The following is a 21,994-nucleotide window of genomic DNA, read 5'->3' on the forward strand; positions in this document are numbered from 1 at the left end:
GCATTTCCCTATACTTCGTCTCACAATATATCTGCAGCACTGCGAAAGGCAGAGGCACCCCGGTCCAATCAGAATCACGCTCACTAGAATAGGCAATTGTGCTCCTACACGCCTCTCGCCTGGAGAGAATCGCAGTGTTCATCGAAACATTGCACATTTTGCATGGCTTGTTGTGCAGGTCAGTTTTCACAATACGTACCGTAGTTTTCGTACCAATTGCTATGCTCTTGTAATGTTGCCGTTCCCACAGTTGTGCACATTCATTCTTGATGATTGCTGGTTTATTTTATTACTTCTTATGTGGGGATGTTGAAACGAATCGTGGTGTTGCCAGTGAAGATGAGCCAACGCTGAGCACAATTTTGGCGGAATTAAAGAATCTTAAACTGGCTGACAAAAAGCGCGATGCTACCCATGCAGAAATTATAGCAAAGTTATCAAAGCTGGACGAAGTGCTCTCGGTATCTAAAGCGAATGAAGAAAGGATAATAAAGCTCGAAGAAATAGTACAGCACTTACAGAATGTCCTGGCTGCATAAGAAAAATAACTGATAGATTATGAGGACCGCAGTCGCAGGAACAACTTAGTAGTCTTCGGAATAAAGGAAGATGCTAGCAAAACGAAACAGATTTGAGGAAAAGATTCTTTAAAACGTTTGTAAGGACAAACTAGGAGTGAATGTTGATTCTCTTGAACGAATACACATAATGGCAAAAAACGTCATAATCAACCAAGGCCTGTAATTCTTCGGTTTTACAATCATAACGAAAAAAATAGCAGTTCTTGCGAATGGTCGCCAACTGAAAGATTTCGGAGTGTCACAATCGGAAGACATCTCGCTGGTAACCTTAAAAATAAGGAAACAGGTATGACAATCCTATAAGAATGAAAAACGCCCCGATGACAAAGTTAAGATCGTCCACAACAAACTGCATGTAAATGGCAACATTTATGAACGGGACGAACAAAACATCTGCTGGTTAATGCTGAGCAATGCAGACACCAGGTCCCAGGATTGACCGACAACTAACACCGCACGTGTTGCGGAAAAATCCCTACGGTTTATATGCTTGAACGCACAAAGTCTATGCAGCAAACAAGACAGACTGGAGCACTTATTTCTCTCCTATAATCCTCACGTGGCAATTATATCATAAACCTGACTTCATGCTAACATTCCTGACAGCTGTGTCGTTCCGCCTTTTTGTACATGCTACAGAAAGGGCCGTTGTATGAGGGGTAGTTGGTTAGTGGGGTTTGACGTCCTAAAGCATTGTATGAGGGGAGTTAAAGCTTAATCCTCTTCTATTTGATTGCCTGGTATTTCTACTTACCATGAAAATGTCTCGTGCAGGCTGATGTGCTTAGAAAACTCAATAATCATCTTTGGAATTTATAGGCCTCCTGGGGAGGGACCAGATTATCTACTGGAACTGTATGATTACCAGAAAAAAAATTATTAAAACCAGAATACCATAATTGCAGGCAACTTTAATCTTTCCGATATTGATTGGAACACCTCGGAGGTTGGTTCCCCCGATGCACGCAGCTCGAAGTTCTACTTGAAATATCGTTAATGTAATCCAGACCGCGCACTCCGCTACATGCCTACTAGTTGAACGTCTTCAATTATAGACCTCATTCTATGTTCTGCAGGTATCAAAAATTACATTCCTGAAGTTCACGAGGGCATTTCTGATCACAAACTGGTGTTTTTCACCTGCATGCTTTCACGCAAACTTGAAGGTGCACTCCTAAATCCAAAACTCTTAAGCACTTTGACGGGGCAGATAATACGTATTATGCATTACCTGGAAGATGCCCTCTAATCGTTCGACGATGATAAGGTAAATGCGTTGTGGGCGAAGTTTAAATCCGTTTGCGATTATTGCATACGCAACTTATTACCAGAAAAAAATAAAGAAAATAGGAAGAATAAATCCTTGAATAACTCGTGAATTGATTCATTTAAAGCCAAAAATCAAACGCTTACGGAAGAAAAAATACAAAGCATCTGTTCTGTCTCTCTCAGTATCTGTCCTCCTCCCTGTGTTGCCCCAACACAATGAATATAGATACCTAGGTGTGACCCTAAAACCGAATCTGAAATGGTCATCCCATATCTTCAACATTTGCTCCTCTGCAAGGAAAAAGCTAGGCTTCTTAAAACATAAATTACGGGATTCTTCATGTACACTCAGGATTCAAGCGTGCAATTAATTTGTTCGGCCTACTCTTGAATATGCAAGCATAGTAGGGGGGCCCTTCACTACTGTCAGCATTGAAAAAATAGAAACAAACATCCAAAGATTAGCAGTAAGATTTATATATGTCGGTAAACGCGAAGGGACTCCCCGACAGCCATGTAACAGCAAGCGGCACTCGAACCATTGGCAGAAAGAAGAAAGGCTGCCCGGCTTTGTTTTTTTTCGATCTCTGTATTTACAAAATCTAGGTATTCAGCCACATGACAATTTTGAAAGAGACACAGCCAGACCTTCCAGACATAAACATAGTCATTTTCGTTCTTCCCCAAAACAATATCTGATTGAAATTCCTTGCCTCAAGATTCACCTCTCATCAATTCACTGTGGTGACTTCGTGTGTCTTTACAGTTAAAACGATGATTATGATTAGAATTACCGAGTGCTTCGTCGTATTTGTTGCTGTGATCACGGGATGTTCTTCCTAATATTGTACTTTTTCTCTGACTGTCTACTTGTGTTATTGTTAACTATTTCTATTTTTGTTCTCAATGAATAATGTTTGTTAACCAATGTATGTACCCTCTCCTTTCAGTTCGCAGTGTTGCGTAAATGAATAAAATAAATAAATAAATTGGCGGGGGTTACAGCAGGAGCACAACTCTCTATTACAGCGTGCAGAGGCGAGAGGCGCTTAGGAGCACAATTGCAAGTGCTCCCCTGCCTTTCGTAGTGCTGCAGATATGTTGTGAGACGAAGTATAAGAAGTCGCGTGAGTGGAGGAAATGTTCTGGCTGATATGAATAACAAGTCCAAACTGACCCAAAACTAATCCTCACTCCTATATAGTCACGGTGTAACCTCCGAACTGATATTTAAGAACAAAAAAAAACACAGACGCAGGAATGGAACTACCATCCTTCTGTGTCCCCGCTAACCACTACTCTACGCCGACATCCTGCGAGCCCAATTATCCTCGTCTAGCACGCGGCAGGGTGTTTAGGCAAATAAACAATTCAAGACGGTAAGAATGAGAAAGGAATGAAATAAAATTTAAGCACGAACATACAAATATAAGACGAAAATTGAACTCGACGGCGCGTCTAGCGTTGTAAAAGTAACAGTAGCAAAGGCCACGCTTTCACATGTCTCCTGTCCAAGTTCTGCTGTGGTCCGTGGCTACATATTTTGAATACACTCATGTGGAAGCGCCGCAGGTACCTCATGCCTAATGTTCAAGTAGAGCAGAGAAAGAGTCTTCTTACCTTTCGGAAATGACCCCATATCGCAGGGATCCTGTAAAATCAACACGCTCTTCTTTGAAGGCGACGAAAGACACGGTCTGTGCTGTCGTGTCCCAAGCTGATACCCGCAAGTCGTGAAGAGCACTTCTGCAGATCGATGAATTCTTTAAATAAAAGATAAAGATGAATTGAATTACTCCAGTTAAGCTCAATATTGATCCCTGGCTCACAGCGCACAGTACCTGCCAAGCTTTCTTGGACATCTAGAACGAAGGGGCGCACTGTAATAATGAATCAGAACTTTTCGTCGATAAAAGAATAAACATGATGACGAGTTACGCTCGCTGTTAACATTAACGGCAAACTCCTACTGTGCGCTGCCCAATCAGATTTTCAAAATAATTAATGCGAAGCCACCCAAAAATATTTACAGCCTTCAGCAAACAGTGGGATGCACCAAAAATTAAGATTTCTCTCGTGAAATTTTAATGCTACGCGCTAAGTAGCACAAATACTAATCTCTATTAGGTGCCTGGATGCGGAGAAATTAGCCATGCCGTAAAGAAACGCGAGATGCCACGAACCATCGACGCGACGTATCAGCTGCCTGCGACTTGCACCGCTGGGACCATTCCAGGGATGGGTGTCCGAATTTCAGGCATCACTCGCCGTTGCATTGTTACGTTAGAATTCCGTTTTAAGGTAAACTTTTCGTCAGTGCTACTTAATTAGGGCTCTTTTATACAAGCTGGACTAGAAGTGCTGTATTCATCTGCCGTCGCTGAGTGAAACCTTCCTTGCTGCTGTCTTTCTGAAGCCAATTCTGTATGTACACGGTTCTCCAAACGACACTCAATTTTTTCGCATTCAGCTTGTTTAGTGTTTTGACAAAGAAGCAGAATCCCGGAATGATGATGATTAAAAATATTTTTTGTACAGGGAGGGTACGAGAGCGGTTCTTTAGCGGTTCTTACAACTAGTGGGCTGCTCGCCGACAAGCCGAGTTGGCAGCCTCACGAGACCCTACATCAGCTCAGGCACGTACAAGGGGGAACCATAGTACAGCTAAGGCTATCAAGTATGAACGGGATCTAGCACTACGGCAGTAGTATACTGGCTGGTAATCAATTTAATCAACAGGTAATACCAGTTGATCAAATGCATCTCTCCGCTGAACTTTCCGGGAAATGGAACAAGATCGCCGTCGTCCCGACGCAGCGACTGCCGCAGCTAACTTGCATCCGGACGATTTCGCCAGAGAAGCGGCACGGAAGTTTTTTCCACAGTATGATGTGTTCTCTCCTTCAACTACCATTTCTAGCTTTCTGGGATTCCAGCACACATAGACCTACTGCCAACAGCAGACGATACCGGTGGTATTGCCAGTCCGTTCTCCATACCTGAGTTGCTTGCGGCAATAGATGAGGCTAAACGGAAGACATCACTCGGTTCGTGTGCCATTCCATACGAAGTATACAAGAACCTGTGTAACGCTGTGCTCCCTCAACTTCTGGACACAATTAATTACCAAAACAAACCCGAGACATGGAAATCAGCCATTGGGATCCCAATTCCAAAACAAGGGAAGCCACCGACGGACCTCACCAACTTTCGGCTTATTTCTCTAACGTCAACACTGTGCAAGCTGACAGAAAAAAATTAGCTGGGGCTTAGCTTGGTTAAGCCTGGTAGTTACGAAAGCAATAGCCTGTGGCTGCCCCCTGGTTCAGCTGGTGGTGTGACGGGAGGTGGTGCTTGGTTACACTCGTTTTACAAACGAAAGGCACATTGTGTTACTTGGTTCCAACGTTCAGCACTAGACACAGATACACTACTCATTTCAGCATCACTATTCATAGCGCTAAGCATACTCATCAACACAGGGCGTACTTCTATAGTTTCTTCAGTAGCTTCGGCAGTAGAGGCTGCACGTTGTCGCCGAGCCGCATACTGAACACGCCGCTTAGCCAGTCTTTCTTCACACTCTTCATGGGTCTCCGCAGCTCGCCGTTGCTTCATCCGCTCATTTCGGCGAGCGGCCTTCGCGGTAGGCGGCATTGCAACGTGTAGCTGAAGGCGCCCGCTTTACGCAGATGGCATGACGGATGGATGGATGGATGGATGGAATATAGGAGCGTCCCCTTTGAAACGGGGTGCTGGCAGTAGCTATCATGCCCATTTTTCTCCCTATATCTTAATTATTGATTTAGAATGGTTAACTAAACCATCATTCTATTTATTAAATTTTGTTCCTACATTACTAACATTATGTCACTTCTCTGCTTTTAAGCCACCAACCTTCCAGTAGTCTTTTGCTAGTTTCCACCGCCGGTTTATTCACCCGGTCCCTGGTATCTCTAAACCCCAGAGCTTCAGGAACAGTGATTGCGCCTGCATCAACTTCCGGATAGATACCATTACATTGGAGTATAATATGGTCAATTGTTTCACTGGAATTTCCACATACAGCACATGCGTCATCTCCATTGTTAAATTTCTTTTTGCAGCTGCGTGTTCTATGGCACCCTGATCTAGCTTCAAAAAGTAGGGCACTGCCTCTTGAGTTATCAAAGAAATCTTCCTTCCTGATCTGCATTTTCCACTTTCGGTATAATTCCACACTCTGTTTCTTTTCCATCGAATTTATCCAATTTTTACCTTCTGTGTTTTTCACCTGTTGCTTAATGCTCTTTATTTCTCCGTCCTTCTTACTAGCATACTTACTAGTTAGTTTCCTAGTTCTTTTTCCTCCATTCTGAGTCAACGCTTTTTAGGTACAGGTATTTAAATACTTTAGCTGCCCATCTGTTACTGTCCAATTTCCTCAGGCGTTCCTCATATAATATTTCACTCTGAGCTTCCAGTACTTCGAAAGATGCCCAGCCCATATCTCCCTGTACCGCCTCATTTGTAGTTTTGCCGTGGGCACCAAGTGCTAATCGTCCAACGGATCTTTGGTTTGTTTCTAATGTCGACTGTACCTCTGATTTTAGGCACAAAACCGCATTTCCGAAAGTAAGTCCGGGCACCATATTCCTTTCCAAATACCCCTCAATACCTCATACCTATTGTATCCCCACAATGCCTTATGCTTCATTATACCGGCATTCCTCGCCCTTTGGCCTTAAGCGATTGCTCATGCTTTCCAATGTATGCCAATCCTTCGTTTACCCATACCCCCAGATATTTATATTATGCTACTCTAGGTATTTCAAGGCCTTGTATTTTAAGACCCTGATCAGTTGAGCCGTTGAAAATCATCAACCCCGACTTAACTGCGCTGAAACTGAAGCCTAGTGCGTCCCCTTCGTCTCCGCAATACTTAACTAGAGTTTGCGATTCTTCCAGACTCTCAGCTAGCAGCACAATATCGTCTGCATACATCAAACCGGGGAGGCGCTGCTCTACCGCCTTTCCACCTAATCTATATGATAGGTTAAAACCTAGGTTACTGTCTTGTATCCTCCGTTCCAGGTAATCATATAAAGCATGAACAGCACCGGTGATAGAGGACAGCCTTGTCTTAATCCTTTGCATAATTTGACATCCTCCGTACTTCTTATCCCTTCCCACGTAATTTCTACTTTGTTATCCCGGTATATTTCCTGTAGGAACTCTATTATCTCATAACCGATACCTTCTTCTTTTAATATGTTCCACAGGAGTTCCCTGCTAACGTTGTCGTACGCTCCGTTTATGTCCAGGAAGGCCAAATACAAAGGTCTATTTTCCACTCTAGATATTACGATACATTGGTTAAGCACGAACAGGCTATCATCTAAGCGCCTACCATTTCTAAAGCCGTACTGAAGTTCTCCGAGTATCTTGTTACTCTCTACCCATGCTTGCACCTTTAACTTCACCGCCTGCATGGCTAACCTGTACATAACAGATGTTATGGTAATCGGCCTGTAGGATTTTATGTGCATCCTGTCTCCTTTCCCTTTATAAATCAAATTCATTTTACTGTGCCGCCAGCTGTCCGGAATTTGCTTATTCGTTATGACTGTTTCCAGTGCTTTTAACAACGTTTCCTTACTTTTTGGACCGAGTTCATTAATCAGCTTGATCGGAATTCCATCTATTCCTGTAGATGTGTTTTTAGGAACATTTTTTTCTGCCTTTTTCCAGTTTAGATTGGTCAGTTCTAAGCTGCTTTGTATTCTGCTACCTTGTGTTGCTTCCTGATTTACGGAGATTGCCCTATCGTCGCTCCTAAATGACTCGGCTATAACTGATGTAATGTAGTTCACTGCGTTGTCTCCCTTTAAACGATTTCCCTCGTTATCTTGAATCCGATCCTGCTTTCTTTGATTCTTCTTCCCTAGCCAGCTTATATGGTTCCAGAATTTTCTTGCTCCGCCTCTAGAGGCATCGTGTATGTCAGCCATCCAGCGATCGGTGGACTGCTTTATTTTACTTAGGACGAGGGCCTGTACCTCAAGTTTCTTTTGTCGATATAACTCCATTTTTGGTCGATTTCCTCCTGAGATACCTGTGCTTTCTTTACCACTCGATGTTCCCTTGAAGCAGCCCGTAGTTGTTCAATAGCTTCCCTGATTTCCTTATTCCACCAGCTCCGTGGCTTCCTCTTTCCATTCCAGCGGTTTGCTACTTTAACCTCCTGAATTTTCCTCCTTATGAGTAGTTCTACCTGTTCATAATTCTAGTCTTCCATGGGGCTTTTCTCTATTGCTTCCTCTATGTCTGCTGCTATCTGCGCTATTTTATAGTCGTTTAATTTTGCGTTTACGTTTTGTCTAAGTTCCATTTCTCGTTTCATCAAGGGCCCCATCTGCAGACTAATACGTTTATGATCCCTTCCCAGACTACACTCCCCTTCTTCGTCTATTTTCATGTTTGTGACTGTGCTATAAATTTCCTGCGACATTAGACAATAGTCAATGGTCATCTGCCTGTTGCGGAATTCTCACGTGATTTGGCCTTCACATTTTATTTATCTATTTACTATAACCAGATCGTGTCGCTCACAGAAATCTAGCATTAGCTTCCCGTTACACTCCGTGTATCCATCCAAATCGTCGATGTGGCCGTTCATGTCCCCCAGTAGAATAATATTGGCCCCGTTTCCAAACTAGCTTATATTGTTACTGAGACATTCAACAAGATCCTTGTTTTCTTGCCTGCATTGATGTCCTGTTCCTAAATAAACTCCACCTAGCCATGTCCTTATGTCGGCAATTGTTCCTGAAACCCAGATGTGTTCTTTACAAGATGATTTAATTATTTGCCAATTTGTTCCCTGGTGTATCAACATACCTACCCCTCCACCCTTTTTTTCCGTTCTCGTTCTGTTGCACCCTTCCCAGACGTAGCCTTCTATAAAAGGCGGATTTTCTAGATCCCTGAGATGAGTCTCGCAAAGAGCGTACACACCTATTTTGTCATCCTTCAACTGCTATTCTATCTCTAGCCATTTCGGTCTTTTTCTACCTCCTTGCATGTTTATGTAGCTGATCCTAGTGTTAAATTTCTTTTTTGTACTTTTCTTTCTCGACCTACTCTTTGCCATTTTTGAGGGCCCAGCCTCCATTATTACACTTTCTTCTGCTTCACTTCTAACTACCTCTGTGCACGGAGTCCTCGCGGACCCCCTAAAAAAGCTACACCCCTGCCTGCCAGGCGCCAGCCGATCTCTGCTCCCACCCTTCTGTTGAAATGAATGCCATCTCGCTGAAAAGCCCTACTAAAACCTGCTTTATGTACCTCCCTGTTTACCTGAACCACTTCGAAACGCTTCTCCAGGCTTAACTTTCTTATGTCCTGATTAAGTCACCACGTCCTTTTCCAGCTTTCCGTTCAATCTTAGCACCTCTGGTACTGTGCATACAACTGCTGTGCTATCTCCCTGATCTCTTCAACTCCCTTAGCTAAACTTTCCACCACTCCTGCAGCGTCACCATTTAGGACACCGTTTAGCCCCGCGGGTACTATTACCATACTGCGCTCTGCAGAATTCTTCAACAGCCTATTTTCACTCTCTTTCAGCACTGCCCGCATTGTTCTCCCTGGGAATGCTTCAACCAACACTATCTTATCACCCTTTACATGTTCCAAGATATCTCCCTTGCACCTGTTCATGTTAGAATCTCCGGCGATAAGCACTTGGGCCTTCTCTCTCCCTCTCCCAACTGTTGGCTCCTGCTTTCGGTTATCTGTGTCCTTATCTCTGGGATTTTCATTCTTCCTTACTTCCTCCTTTTTTCCGGCTTCTTAGCTGCTTCTAAATAACTCTGACAGTTCGGATTGCTTATGCCTTCCATGCCAGTGCTGGCCCCAGCCACGTGGCCCGCATTGGAATGACATCATACCGCTAGGCGCGCCGCGCGCGGCAGGACCAGGAACTAGGCCCGGTTGGTGCGCACCGCCATGCAAGGCGACGGCAGGAGTTGTGCGCCTGGTTTTTGCGGCAGCTGGGATGACGTCACACCAAAGGTCAAGCTAAAGGTCAAATGGTCTGCACCGCCATGTCACGCGAGGAGCTGAAAGTGAAAGTAGTATGGCTTTCGCAATAAAAATGGTAGCCACACGATCGTCCTGGTGGCTGGAGCACAGCGGTTTCTGCCACCCCGCACAAATAATTTCCGTCCATCCATAGGCACTGAAGATGGGCTGGCTGTTTCGGCCTCGCAAGTCTGTCGTTAACAATCTCGCCACGTATGTTGATAAGGCGTATGATAACATTAGCCACACCGTAATTTTCAATTTAATTGACACGCTGCATTTCCCTCTTAGGATACGCATTTTCGTAACATCCTTCCTTGAAAACAAGGTTTATAATACGGCGTATTGGCGATTCCATCGGATCATTTGTCCCTGTTCGCGGTGTACTGCAGGGCTCGGTACTGTCGCCAACGCTGCTTAACATTGCCTTCATTCCTCTTGCATGGCACTTACATAATGTCCCTGAAGTCAAATTTTTGCTCTATGGTGATGATATTACGGTGTGGAGTTGTGGAGTACGCACCATGACCTGTTCACTCAAGCGAGGCAGCCTTGGATATTATCGCCAACTATGTTAAATCTGTCGGCGTAGTGCTTTCCGCGAGCAAAACTATGTTCACATCGGTCGCCAACAGCTGGAGTCGCCGTAAACTCGCGGCGACGCCGATCCTTCACGAAAGTGAGAAATCAAAAATGCTGGGATTGTCGATTCATCAGTCGGGAACTGGAACCGCCTGGCGTTCTCATTCTAAAAAGCAGGTGATGCAGAACTTGGGCCTAATAAGACGTATCGCTACTAAATCCGGTGGCGCTCGCTCCCACGTCACACAGCATTTGTTGACAGCGGTTGCAGCACTTGACAAGAGCTAATGGGATCGTCTAGAAGCAGTAAATAGAGAGGCTATGAGTACAATCACTTGTCTCCCCCTCATCACACCGGTCGTGGCTCTGCAAGAGAACGCTCAGCTCAACACACTAGATGAACTGGTACCGCGACGCCATGATGCTCGTAGTCTTAAGGCGACCCTTTTGCACTCACTGCGAGGACTCTGGGCCTGTGCTATATCGCACATCCTATTGCCGCCGCCATCGCCAGTTCTTCCTTCATGAAATTTTGTTCAGCTGAGCGATACCAAACCCACTGACCTTCATAGACCAACCACATCTTATGCGCATCATCACTTCGTTGAAGGGTCGTAGAGCAAGACACCAAGCTGCCCCAAGGCTCAATAATTGTATATGTGACGCGCTTCGCTCTCTATCCGTCACAACCTTACTACCTACAATCAAAATTGTAATCCGCACCGACGTTCTACAAGCAATACGTCTGCTCCGACGCGTCAGTCGCAGCCAAGAAATATGCTAGAATATACATCATCTGGCGGCTCGCATCTCGCAAACCATTCGAATTGAGAGGGTCCCATGTGACGTGTCCCATGACACGCTTCCTCACTATGGATGATGCCACTCTGCTTCTTACAAAAAAGGAGCACCTCCGGCGCCACACAAGTGCGCCTGTCCAAACGTGTGAGGTAAAACTCCCCAGCGTTCTTACCCGCACAGAAGAGGTTGCGCTACGGATGATCCGGGTGGGGGTGCCCTCACACTTGCTGTAACACGAACATGTCCTCAATATTGATATTTATATCAACGTCCAGGATGTCCTGTCTGCAAGCCACGAAATCAATAGGCAGATATTTACCACTTCTCGGTTTGCCCGGAACTCAAGCCGACGAAACTTCGGCACCTGACGGCAGTGGGCCTTTCGCCGAACAACTCATCTTCGTACATTGCTTGGACGCTAGGGCCTTACCACCACTCTCGAACTTTATCAGAACAGCCAACCTTTTTTCTTTCATTTATTACCCCTTTAAATTTTTACATATTCCATTATGTCCTGAGGAAATAAACAACGTTATTAAAAAAATGTACTACGTGGTCTTCCTTTTACGGGGGCCCATTGGCGTCGGCCGCGCCCCTAGCCCTCTCGACCAAGGCTCGTTGCGCCGTCAGGACAGAGCAGCCGAGCAGGGCCGCCTCCCAGTCCTTCCGGGAGTGTTGGTAGGGGGGGGGGGGGGTAGATTTGGTTTTTTTACATTCCTAAACCATGGGGAAAATTTCCGAGGAATTCTCACAGTGCGGGCATTTCCCCGTGCAAGCAGGGTCAAATATTTTATTACTGCAGGGCACAGTGAAGTTTTCGCCTAGAGGCGATGGAGAATGCGCGCCTCCGTCTTTGTGAGGCCCTTGCAGGGGTTAAAGATAGATTACATGGCGGGATTGATATAATTGACTTATTTCTTTGAAAGTGTTGGCGGGATTGGGTGACCCTCCTTCCTTGATGAGGAGACCTCATCCTCGGTCTCCACTTTTACGAACTAGTCGCTCTCGACACCTTCACCACTGCTGCCCTCTGCAGGATTGGTCTCGTCCTTGGTCTCTCCCTCAATTCCTTCAGTTTTCGTGGGCCCATGCAGCTAAGGCGTCAGCTTGGACTTGCCCACACCTGTAGTCGGTTCTTTCATCCCAGTGCATCCAACCAGCGCCAGGTCTATGACAGCGCATGAGACCCCTACAACCACTAGGACAAAAACTAAAACTGCTATCCAAGCCATCAGCTTGACCCCTTCGATTTTTTGGACGCTTCCTCCTCCAGGCATACATCTGTCAAGCCGAGTGTTGATCTCGGAGAGCTGCTGCAGGCACTCCACATCTGGAGTGGAGGAACCGTAGTCCTGTGCTAGGTGGCCTCCCATGCCCTGCTGTAGCTGTTGCTTCTTGACCCATTCCGGCAGCTCCCTCTCAAAGCACACCAGCCACTCAGAATGGACCAGACCACCATCTAATTTTACTGCAGGTGACAAATGCTTCAGCAGCTCTTGCTCCTTCCACTCACCTTCGGCCAACAATTTCTCTTGCAAGCTCTTGATTTCCTGCGCGTACCTGGTCTGCACCATCCCCAGTTTCATGCACAACGCCTTGCCTTGGACGTCAGTTTTTCGTGCGTATGCCCGCATAGACTCTTCCTTAGCCTTGATAAGTGGGATGCTTAGCGCGGAACATACAAGGACAAGAGAGGCACACAGGACGAGCGCTCGTCCTGTGTGCCTCTCTTGTCCTTGTATGTTCCGCGCTAAGCCTCCCACTTATCATGTATTACCGACTAGCCCAGAACTCTACTTTGCTCAAGTTCCTTAGCCTTCTCCGCTGACACCATCTGCCGGTCGGCCTCCTGGATATCTGCCTCGAACTTCTTGTGAAGCGTCAGGGCTGCCTGCCGCTGCTTCCGTTCCTCATCCAGCTTCGCCTGCAGGTCCCGCACCTGCTTGGCGAGGGCCCGCCGCTTCTCCTCGGCCTGCTCGTCGCCCGCCTGCAGCTCGCGCTCGTGCTGGGCTTTGAGTGCCTGCAGGGTGACTTCGAGCCGCAGCTTGATGTCGTCGGCTAGTTGCAGCTCCTCCTCCAGCTCCTCCAGACGAGTCTTCTGCGCAGCCAGCTGGCTTTCCAGGGAGAGCTTGGTCTTCTTCAACTCATGCGCATTTCGGTTTGCGGTGCCTTGCGAGTTGACCAAGTCTTCCAGCTCCAGCTGCAACTGCTTGCGGGACCGCGCAAGCTTCTCGAGGGCGTCATTGCGTTGGTCGAGCTCCCACACCAGACCCATGATGCGGGTATCCTTTTCGCGCCACTCCCACTCCGCCGTGTCCTTCTCGAAGACTAGCCCTCCCCCCCCCCCCTCGATACGGTCTCCTCTGCCAGCAGCTGGTCAAATTTGCGCTGCTTCTTCCTCAGCTCCAAAACCTTGGCCCTCTGCTTCTCAAGTTCGATGATGACTTCCTCGACCTCGGTCTGGAGCTTGCGCTTGGACTTGTCCAGCTTGTCGGTGAGGGCACGCAGTTTCCGGATCTGCCGTTTCTGAATCGCAGTTTCTGGATCTGCCATGTCTTTCTGCAGCACCTTGCGGGCATCTCCCGCTTGCGTGGCCAACTCGCCCTCCTCATCCGCCTTCTTCTTGAGCTCGGCCACCAGCTGCATAAGGGTGGCGACCTGCTTCTCCAGGTCGCACTTGGCCTCCCCCTCCTCCTCTACCTGCTCCTGTAAGGCCGTGCGCTCGCTGTCCAGCTGGCGAAGACGCGAGCTCAGTGCCAGTTTCTGCTTGGTCTCTTCGTGCAGAAGCTCCTGGGCCTCAGGGCTCCGTGCCTTAAAGGCCTGTGCACTCTTGAGAGCCAGAGAGGCACGCGGCACGAACTCTTCAAGCGCCTTGTTGGCCTGGTCGAGATCACTCTGCAGTTTCTGGCAGCGCATGGCAGCATCGCGGCGTGCCCGCTCCAGGTCGGCCAGCTTCCCCCGTAAGTGGGTGCCTTGATCGGAGCCCCGCTTTTGCCATTTGCCCTCGATGGCGAGACTCAAAGCAGCGGGGATCGAGTTAGGGTGCCCGAGATGTATCTGGCGCTAGACCTCGGGATTCCCGATGGCGTCAAGAAAGGCCTCGGTGCCAATAAAAAACACGGCATTCTGAGGCGCCCAAGCCAGGGATGCAACGCCAACAGCTCGATATCTGCGGCGAGATCCTGCAGGCTTTTCCCAAGACTCTGCCGGCGAGTACACAGGAGCTGGTATTGTTGCCTAGGTAGCGGAGATTACCGACCGTCTCTTATGGCGCTCGGCAGGGGGCGCGAGTAAGCGCCATCCCACCGCTGCTGCCAAAATGTTACGGGGTAGGGATGACACTCAGGAGACACGCATACGGGTAGGAGCGCACACAGTCCCAGAGACGGGCACAGACAATCGCCGAACACAGGCTCTATCGTTTTCTTCATCACGCTCTTCCTTCCATACGCTTGGCCCACGCTGGCGCCGCACTTGCTCCTCTTTCATGCTGTAGCAGTGTATACCTCTTTCTTTCACAAGGTTGGATGCAAATGAGCCGCTTTCTGTTCACTGACACACCTAGCAACTTTTTAGTGAAGATTTGTGAAAGTAAAATGGTATGTGTGTGTGTCCCGAAAGGGGCTTCTTGCAGGTGGCGTAAAATAATGCTAATATTAATATCCTGGTTATTTTCAGTACTTAATACAAGTGACCAAGAATAGGCCACGAAAGTAAACGCAGCTGTCTCTCTACCCTGACGACGCTCCAGCCTCGTTTACAACACCAGCAATGACATGAAGAAAAATAAATTTACTGAAACGTATTTTCTATTGAATGGGCCATATCTCAGCAAACGAAATGAAAATTTTCAATATGAGGCGAGCAAGGTTCCTTTGCAAAAACATACTGAGAGGAAATGAAAACAATCTGAAGAAAATGAGATTGCTACATGAAAGGATGTTTATCTGTCTATGCGGCACTGTACCAACGTTTGTTTATAGTTACCACAAACACCAGCAGCGTCCATCTGACATTATTGTAGGCGAATTAAAACCCACTAAATTACAAGCAGTTAAATTTTGGGCACGCATCCGTAAGGTAACACAGCATATAAATGAATAGCATAAGATAGCATAAGATAACATTGATAGCATGAGATATTAAGGTGCATCACTTAGAACAACACCAATAATAAGAAATGTAGATCTGATTGAAAAAAGTGCATCGCATTATCAATTATGTATGTATAACTTTATTGAGATGCCGGCAAACGACGGTTTAACAAATGTTCTTTTAATTTCCTGTGCCCAAACCACATCATTCGAACGACTGTTCCATTAAAAAAGTGTGTTAGAGAAAATGAATTCTTAATTAAATTAACGCGGCATTGATAGGATTGATACTTTGTTTTCGAGTTGTCTAGTGTCCCCGATATGTAGTGCGGTTGGTTTAAAAATGTGGCTTTATTAATACCGCTACAATCTTTATAAGAACTGTATAAGAAAACCAGCCTGCAGATCTTTCTCCCATGGGTAAGAGTATTTCACCCAAAACGTTCTCAAAGCTCTCTCCTCTTTATTGCATAATTTTAGTTTGGAGTAACAATTCTTGCAGCACGTTTCTGTGTTCTTTCCATCTTGTCTATGAGAACTTTCGTGAAAGGTCTCACGTAGCAAGATGACGCAGAAATTAAGGTCTCACGCAAGGTCTCTCACAGCGGGGCGTGAAAGCGGCCATATGGCTATTGCGTATACCCATGTTTTGATGCTGACGCAGGTTGTTCCGGTGACGTTCACTACGGAATCGCTTGCGGCATCAATCGTTCCTTCAAACGACGTGTGCTCGGCTGTTTTCCACACCGACGCACAGGCTTCGTCGACTTCACCGGAATTTATCAAGTACTCGACTGGCTGCTACGACAGCCTTTTCCACGATTGAAGTTGGAAACAATGTGCCCTCTACAGCGTACAAAGAGACAGCGGCAGCACGTGGACAGCGGGGCGTGGAACCGGCAACATTACTCTTGCCCTTAACCATGTTTTGATGCTGACGCAGGTTAGTGTCTTTTCCTATTCTTTCAAATTACAGCTAATTGCTCTGCTGGTTCTACCCCAGTCTCCTTCTGCTGTGGCGTCTAGGATGCAGGCAAAAGTCTGCATCCTAAACGTCATTTTTCTTTGCTACGAAGAGCTACGTTTACTTTGTGCTACGTGTATTGTGTGCTCGTGATATACAGGGTGTTTCATCTAAGATTTTACCTATTTTTTAAAAATAGGAAAAGTAAGTTTTATTGTCGATTCTTCTTTTAGCTGTTGTATTAAGAGTAGAGAAAAATCAGGAGCCTTAAAGGGTACTAATTAGCTTAATAATTAACTAAGATTAACTAATTAACGTTTTCTTTATCACAGCTAGAAGCTACTTTCAAACTGCAACAGGGAGCTACCGGTGTGAGAATGCCAAATGGTATTTTAAACGACAAGAAACGTGCATTTCTTAAGAGCTGCAGCACTGGCAATTCTGGTCACTTTCGACGCACGAAAACGAAACCTAGCAGAAGCGCGGAATTGTACGCGCCCACGAGTGACGCAGTCGTGACGTCGCCGGGCGGATCAAGCCGTCTGAAGGCGGCTGCGGCCGCTCGTGAAATACTCGTCTGGCGCTGCGTCATCACATCCAGTGGTGCGATATCTGTGCATGCACTGCTTTTCTTTTTATTTCACCCTCTGGGAGCCAAAGCTTGTAGTCAAGAGGGAGGGCTGATTTGCCCATACCATCAGCCTACGTCCGCACCATGACAAGCTTCGCCGGCAATGCGTTGGTGATATCTCAAGATCCTACCAGACCATGACGCCGCTCCAGGCGCGTATTTCGCGGGCGGCAGCGGCCGCCTCCAGACGGCTGGTTTCTCTCGGTGACGTCACGGCTGCGTCACTCATGGGCGTGCATAAGTGCGCGCCTCGACTGCTAGGTTTCGTTTTCGTGAGTCGAAAGCGGCCAGAATTGTGAGCGCTGCAGTCCTTAAGAAATGCGCGTTTCTTGTCGTTTAAAATACTATTTGGCACTCTCACACCGGTAGCTCACTGTTGCAATTTGGAAGCAGCTCCTAGCTGGTATAAATAAAAAGTTAATTAGGTAATTTTAGTTATATATTAAGCTAATCAGTACCCTTTAAGGCTCCTGATTTTTCTCCACTCTTAATACAACAGCTAAAAGAAGAATCGACAATAAAACTTAATTTTCCTATTTTTAAAAAATAGGTAAAATCTTAGATGAAACACCCTGTAGAATTGAACGTAGGCCCCACCAATACTGAGCAACTCAGAGTTCTGATAAGTGGGCAGCGTGATATATTCACAAAGCTTCCCTCAATTGAGGCAGCACCGAATAAACTGGCAGAAGATGTAGCACATTTAAATATGCGCGCTTTTTCTCTGCAGAATAAGTTTCAAAACGTAGCCGAATTATGTCAGACTTTAAATATTTTTAAAATAAAAATACGTCAGACTTTAAATTAAGGAACAGTATCAACACGATGACACTGATTTGGCTACCCGTGGCGATAAACATGCAGATCTTAAGAAAAATCAAAGAATTAATATTCTGGTAATTTTTGGTCTGCCTGACATTCACGCTACTGAGTGCTTCGAAGACAAAACAAGTAGTTGTCGACTTTCTCAGTACCAAACTTCATCTGACGTCCGTTAGCATACAATGCTTTATAGCATTGGAAAGTTTTTTTGGCGGTAAAATTCGCCCCTGTCTCAGTTACCTTTACCTCATAGCAAGAACGACACACCGTGCTTACTAGAGCACATAAAATAAACACAAGCAAGTTTATCATCTATAAGGACTTTTCACGTTCTGTTATAGAAAACAGACGGAAGGTATGAGACTACGCGAAAGCGAGTTCCGTAGAAGGAATAACACCGGTTTTGCACTTTGATACACTAAGCTAAGCTGATACAGCTAAGCTGGTTTTCTGTAAGTTGACACTCACAAATGGAAAAATTTTGTCTTTTGGGTCTTTTTACTGTCCTCCTGGTCCAGCGTCTCAGCCTCTTGAACGGTTGTCTGAATGTCTTGAACTGATCAGCGGAGACCATATTCTTTTGGAAGGGGACTTTAATTTCCCCTTTAAAGACTGGTCGGCTGATGAACCGATAAATACTGTTGGTGGTGCAATGTGCTCCTCTTTTTTTCATATAATGCATCAAGGTGCTTTGCATCAATACGTACGCGAAGCGACGTGTTAGAACGGCACAGGTTACGTCCTCAATTTGTTCCTTTGTAATATGCCTGACCATGTATCAAATTTCTCTGCAAAGCCGGAAATCTGCGATCACAATGCAGTAATAGCTGAAGTGTCAATTTAAAATTTGCATGTTTCAAAGAGCCAATTATAGTGCAATGAATTCAGCACCTGAATCATATTTCCCAACTTTCGACAGACTGCCTGAGTAATCATCTAGTGAAAAGGTTTGAAGCGTACTTAAAGAAAACTTTTCCAATTGCATGAAATATTTGTGCCATCTCACATACTAAGGTCACGAGGAACCCGTGATAAACCATGGTTTAATGCAGATCTCCATGCGGCATGCGTACCGATAGTTTAAATGTAGCAAATCACGTACTCATCGGGCTCAGCTGCTGGAATTAAGGTTTACTTTCAAATCCAAGGCTGCAGCTGCTCAGCAATCTTATTTTGGTCGCCTTTGCGAGAAGCTTGTTACAGATTCTAAAGAATTCTTGCAAAATGTGCGTCGTAATGGCAAAGATGACCTTTCTATCCCAGCGCTAAAAAATAAAGCTCTTATCCTACATGACGACAACAGCAAAGCGGAAGTTTTTAGTGTTTATTTTGCTTCCATATTTCTAAATTCATCCTCTTGAACTACAGATGTAATCTCACTTGATATCGACTGCATGCTTCCTGTTACGTTTAGCGTCCTTGGTATGCAGAAACTGCTGAATAGTCTAAAGAATCTAATGCTTGTGGCCCGGATAGCATTCCAGCAGCGGTGCTCAAGAACTGCTCACAGACACTGGCAGTATTCTTCGTACGTTTGGTTGAAAACTCCTTGAACGAGGGGAACTTTGCCCATTGACTGGAAGCTGACATGCGTTGTCCGGATACATAAAAATGGCCCACGAAATTCTGTTCAAAACTACAGGCTGGTTTCATTAGCTAGTAATCCCTGTAAAATGATTGAGCGCAAATGATTGAAACACCTAAAAAAACAAGATGTCTTATGCCCAAGCTAACATAGTTTTAAACGTGGCCGTTCCTGTGCTACACAGTTGGTACAATTTATTCATGATGTAGCCCTTGAAATAGACATGGTGTAAGAATATTTAGGTGGGGACACAGCACGGGCTAGGCACTGGACACACGTTTCCAGATCAAGTACCAGCCACGCTCCTCCGAACCGGGCCGCTGATCGCAGCGTCAGCGTCGATGTAGCGGTGAATCTTCGCTGGAAGGAAAAAAAAAACACATACATCGACGGTGCCGTTGCGATAGCAACCTGCTGATATCGTATGGCGTGCTTCTCCTGCGTGAGCCGTTTGCGTGGCCCGTACTCTTTCCCCGTCGTTGCCTGAAGCATCACCGTAGCACTTTATTCTTAAGCCGTGCCCATTGCATCACTGCAGAAGCCAAGTTCACAATAATTTATTGGCTTGTCAATACTATTGACGTAATTTAAATCCTAACAACGAAGCGAAGAAAAGGTTGAAGTTGCACTTTCTGTTGAAATATGGGGGAGTGTAGTATTACATTACTCAGCCATTGTCATGGTTATTTAATCGAAGGCACCGGGGTCCGGGGAGGCAGTTTTCTCACTTTGGATAGCGTAAATAGAGCAGGAAAAGCGAATCCTGCGTTCGATTGGGCGAATGGGAGAAAAATATAAAATTCATAGGGTATTCTTAACCACTGAAAGAAGGAAATGCAACAGCGCCCCGTACCGCTCATATATCACACAAATCACTAAAGTGCCAACGACTGAGTGGGAGAATGAAATAAGCAAGCGAACGAACGTACAGATGAGTTATGTGCACTAAAACCGGAACAAATGCTGCCGTGATTTAAGGCTTTTTTGCCTCAAGCAAGCCCACCTGCCATCAATATTTGCACGAATCCCGACTGCACGAATGGCTGCACGATCACTGGAACGCGTAACCAATTGAGCCCGCCATGCCCCCTGTACAAATTTTGGCCGGGTTGTAGACACGCAGGTAGTGACGAAGTGCGTTGGTATGCTGCCAAGTTCATCGGGCGGGCTGTAGCCGCCGGCGCCTCTGTTAATATAAGAAGTCATCAGCGCATAGAGTTTTGGCCTACGTCGACGGCGAGAAAGTAACCAACAAGTTAGGCAATAAAAAATTTACGCTCTAAAATAGTTTTGAATGATCTATGCCCTCTGCGTGGTCCGTATGCGCAGCAACCACCACACTTCATTTCTGATGGTCTTAACCATGAAAAGTCTCAGTGCGCCATCGCAATACGGTGACATGTGCACAATCATATTTTCTAAGTACATGTAATAATGAAATTTCTCACTCCCATTTTTAACTAGCATCATTCATCCCATCCGACTAAAAAAAGATCCATACAACACTGAGTAATCTATTTGTGTGCATCAATTGATTTATATGCTGCTTTGGCACACCACATCACATTACTGTTCGTCAATCTCTAATGTAGATTCAAGAACGCTGTCAACCATAATTTTACCTGTATCATTTTGTATTGAATAAATTATACTTGGTAATCTTTTTTCATTGTTGTCAAATTCTCTTCCCCTCTGTACTGTACCCTGTACCCTGAGGATAAAAGAAAGAAAGAAAGAAAGAAAGAAAGAAAGAAAGAAAGAAAGAAAGAAAGAAAGAAAGGAAGAAAGAAAGAAAGAAAGAAAAGAAGCTAAAAAAGTAATAGTATAGAGGAAGTGATAGGGCGGGGGGATTCAATGGGAGCTATAAAAACCCAGTTAGAGGACCTCTAATTTAAGGAAGGTGATAAAGTAAGGAGTAAACTAAGGATCAAACGAGTGCGTGTGGAGAGGGCGAAAAGATGAGCGGGCACACTGATGGGCGAACCAAAGATGCATAGTCAAAGAACATATGAAACGACCGATGGTTCACGCTTTGTTGTCAAAGTGCCACCGCTATTCGTGCAGCAGGTCCAAATTCCACGCTAAAATATTTTCACCTTCTGCGCTTTTATTTAGGCATTCATGAAGCCACAGATTCACAAAACTGTGCTTGATAATGAACTTAAACAAAAACAATGCAGCAAAAATATTTTTCTCTCATTATCGGCCACCGTTTACGTAAAAATGGCCAACAAAAAGCGTGTATTCACCATACAAAAGCATTGCCTCCGACTACGTCACAGGCCGATGAGCGAACCACCATCTCGTACGGCCTTAGACAAACTAGGAGACTTAAAGAACCGGCGCAGTCCGCTGTGTCCCCACCTACGTATCTTGCACCATGGTAATAGGCAAGCAATTGATGATATTGTATATTCCTAGACTTTTGCAAGGCATTCGATACTGTTCCACACAATCTTCTGCTGCTGAAACTTCGAATTTATATTTGGATGAGGATGTTGTTACCTGGATTTCCGATTACTTGTTAATAAGAAAGCAGTCTGTTAGTTTGAGTGGCGCATCACTCAGTTATGTCCAGGTTACATCAGGCGTACCACAAGG

At 45.6% G+C, this 21,994-nt stretch overlaps 1 protein-coding gene across 4 annotated transcripts in view; it reads right to left on the reverse strand.

The window, feature by feature from the left end:
- The window catches only part of LOC146180432 (receptor-type tyrosine-protein phosphatase T-like), a 680,195-nt gene that overhangs the window by 536,762 nt on the left and 121,439 nt on the right, over nucleotides 1-21,994 (reverse strand). For 3 of the 4 annotated variants that reach the window (XM_084576027.1, XM_084576026.1, XM_084576025.1), the window contains exon 4: nucleotides 3,471-3,613. The exons of the other annotated variant lie outside the window; for it this stretch is intronic. In XM_084576027.1, coding sequence (XP_084432153.1) covers nucleotides 3,471-3,613 — 143 coding nt within the window. The remainder of the gene's footprint in view (nucleotides 1-3,470; nucleotides 3,614-21,994) is intronic. 4 annotated transcript variants of the gene reach the window in all.

The sequence above is a fragment of the Amblyomma maculatum genome, chromosome 8, assembly GCF_055883805.1.
Source record: "Amblyomma maculatum isolate TAMU_Amacu chromosome 8, ASM5588380v1, whole genome shotgun sequence".
Lineage (NCBI taxonomy): Eukaryota > Metazoa > Arthropoda > Arachnida > Ixodida > Ixodidae > Amblyomma > Amblyomma maculatum.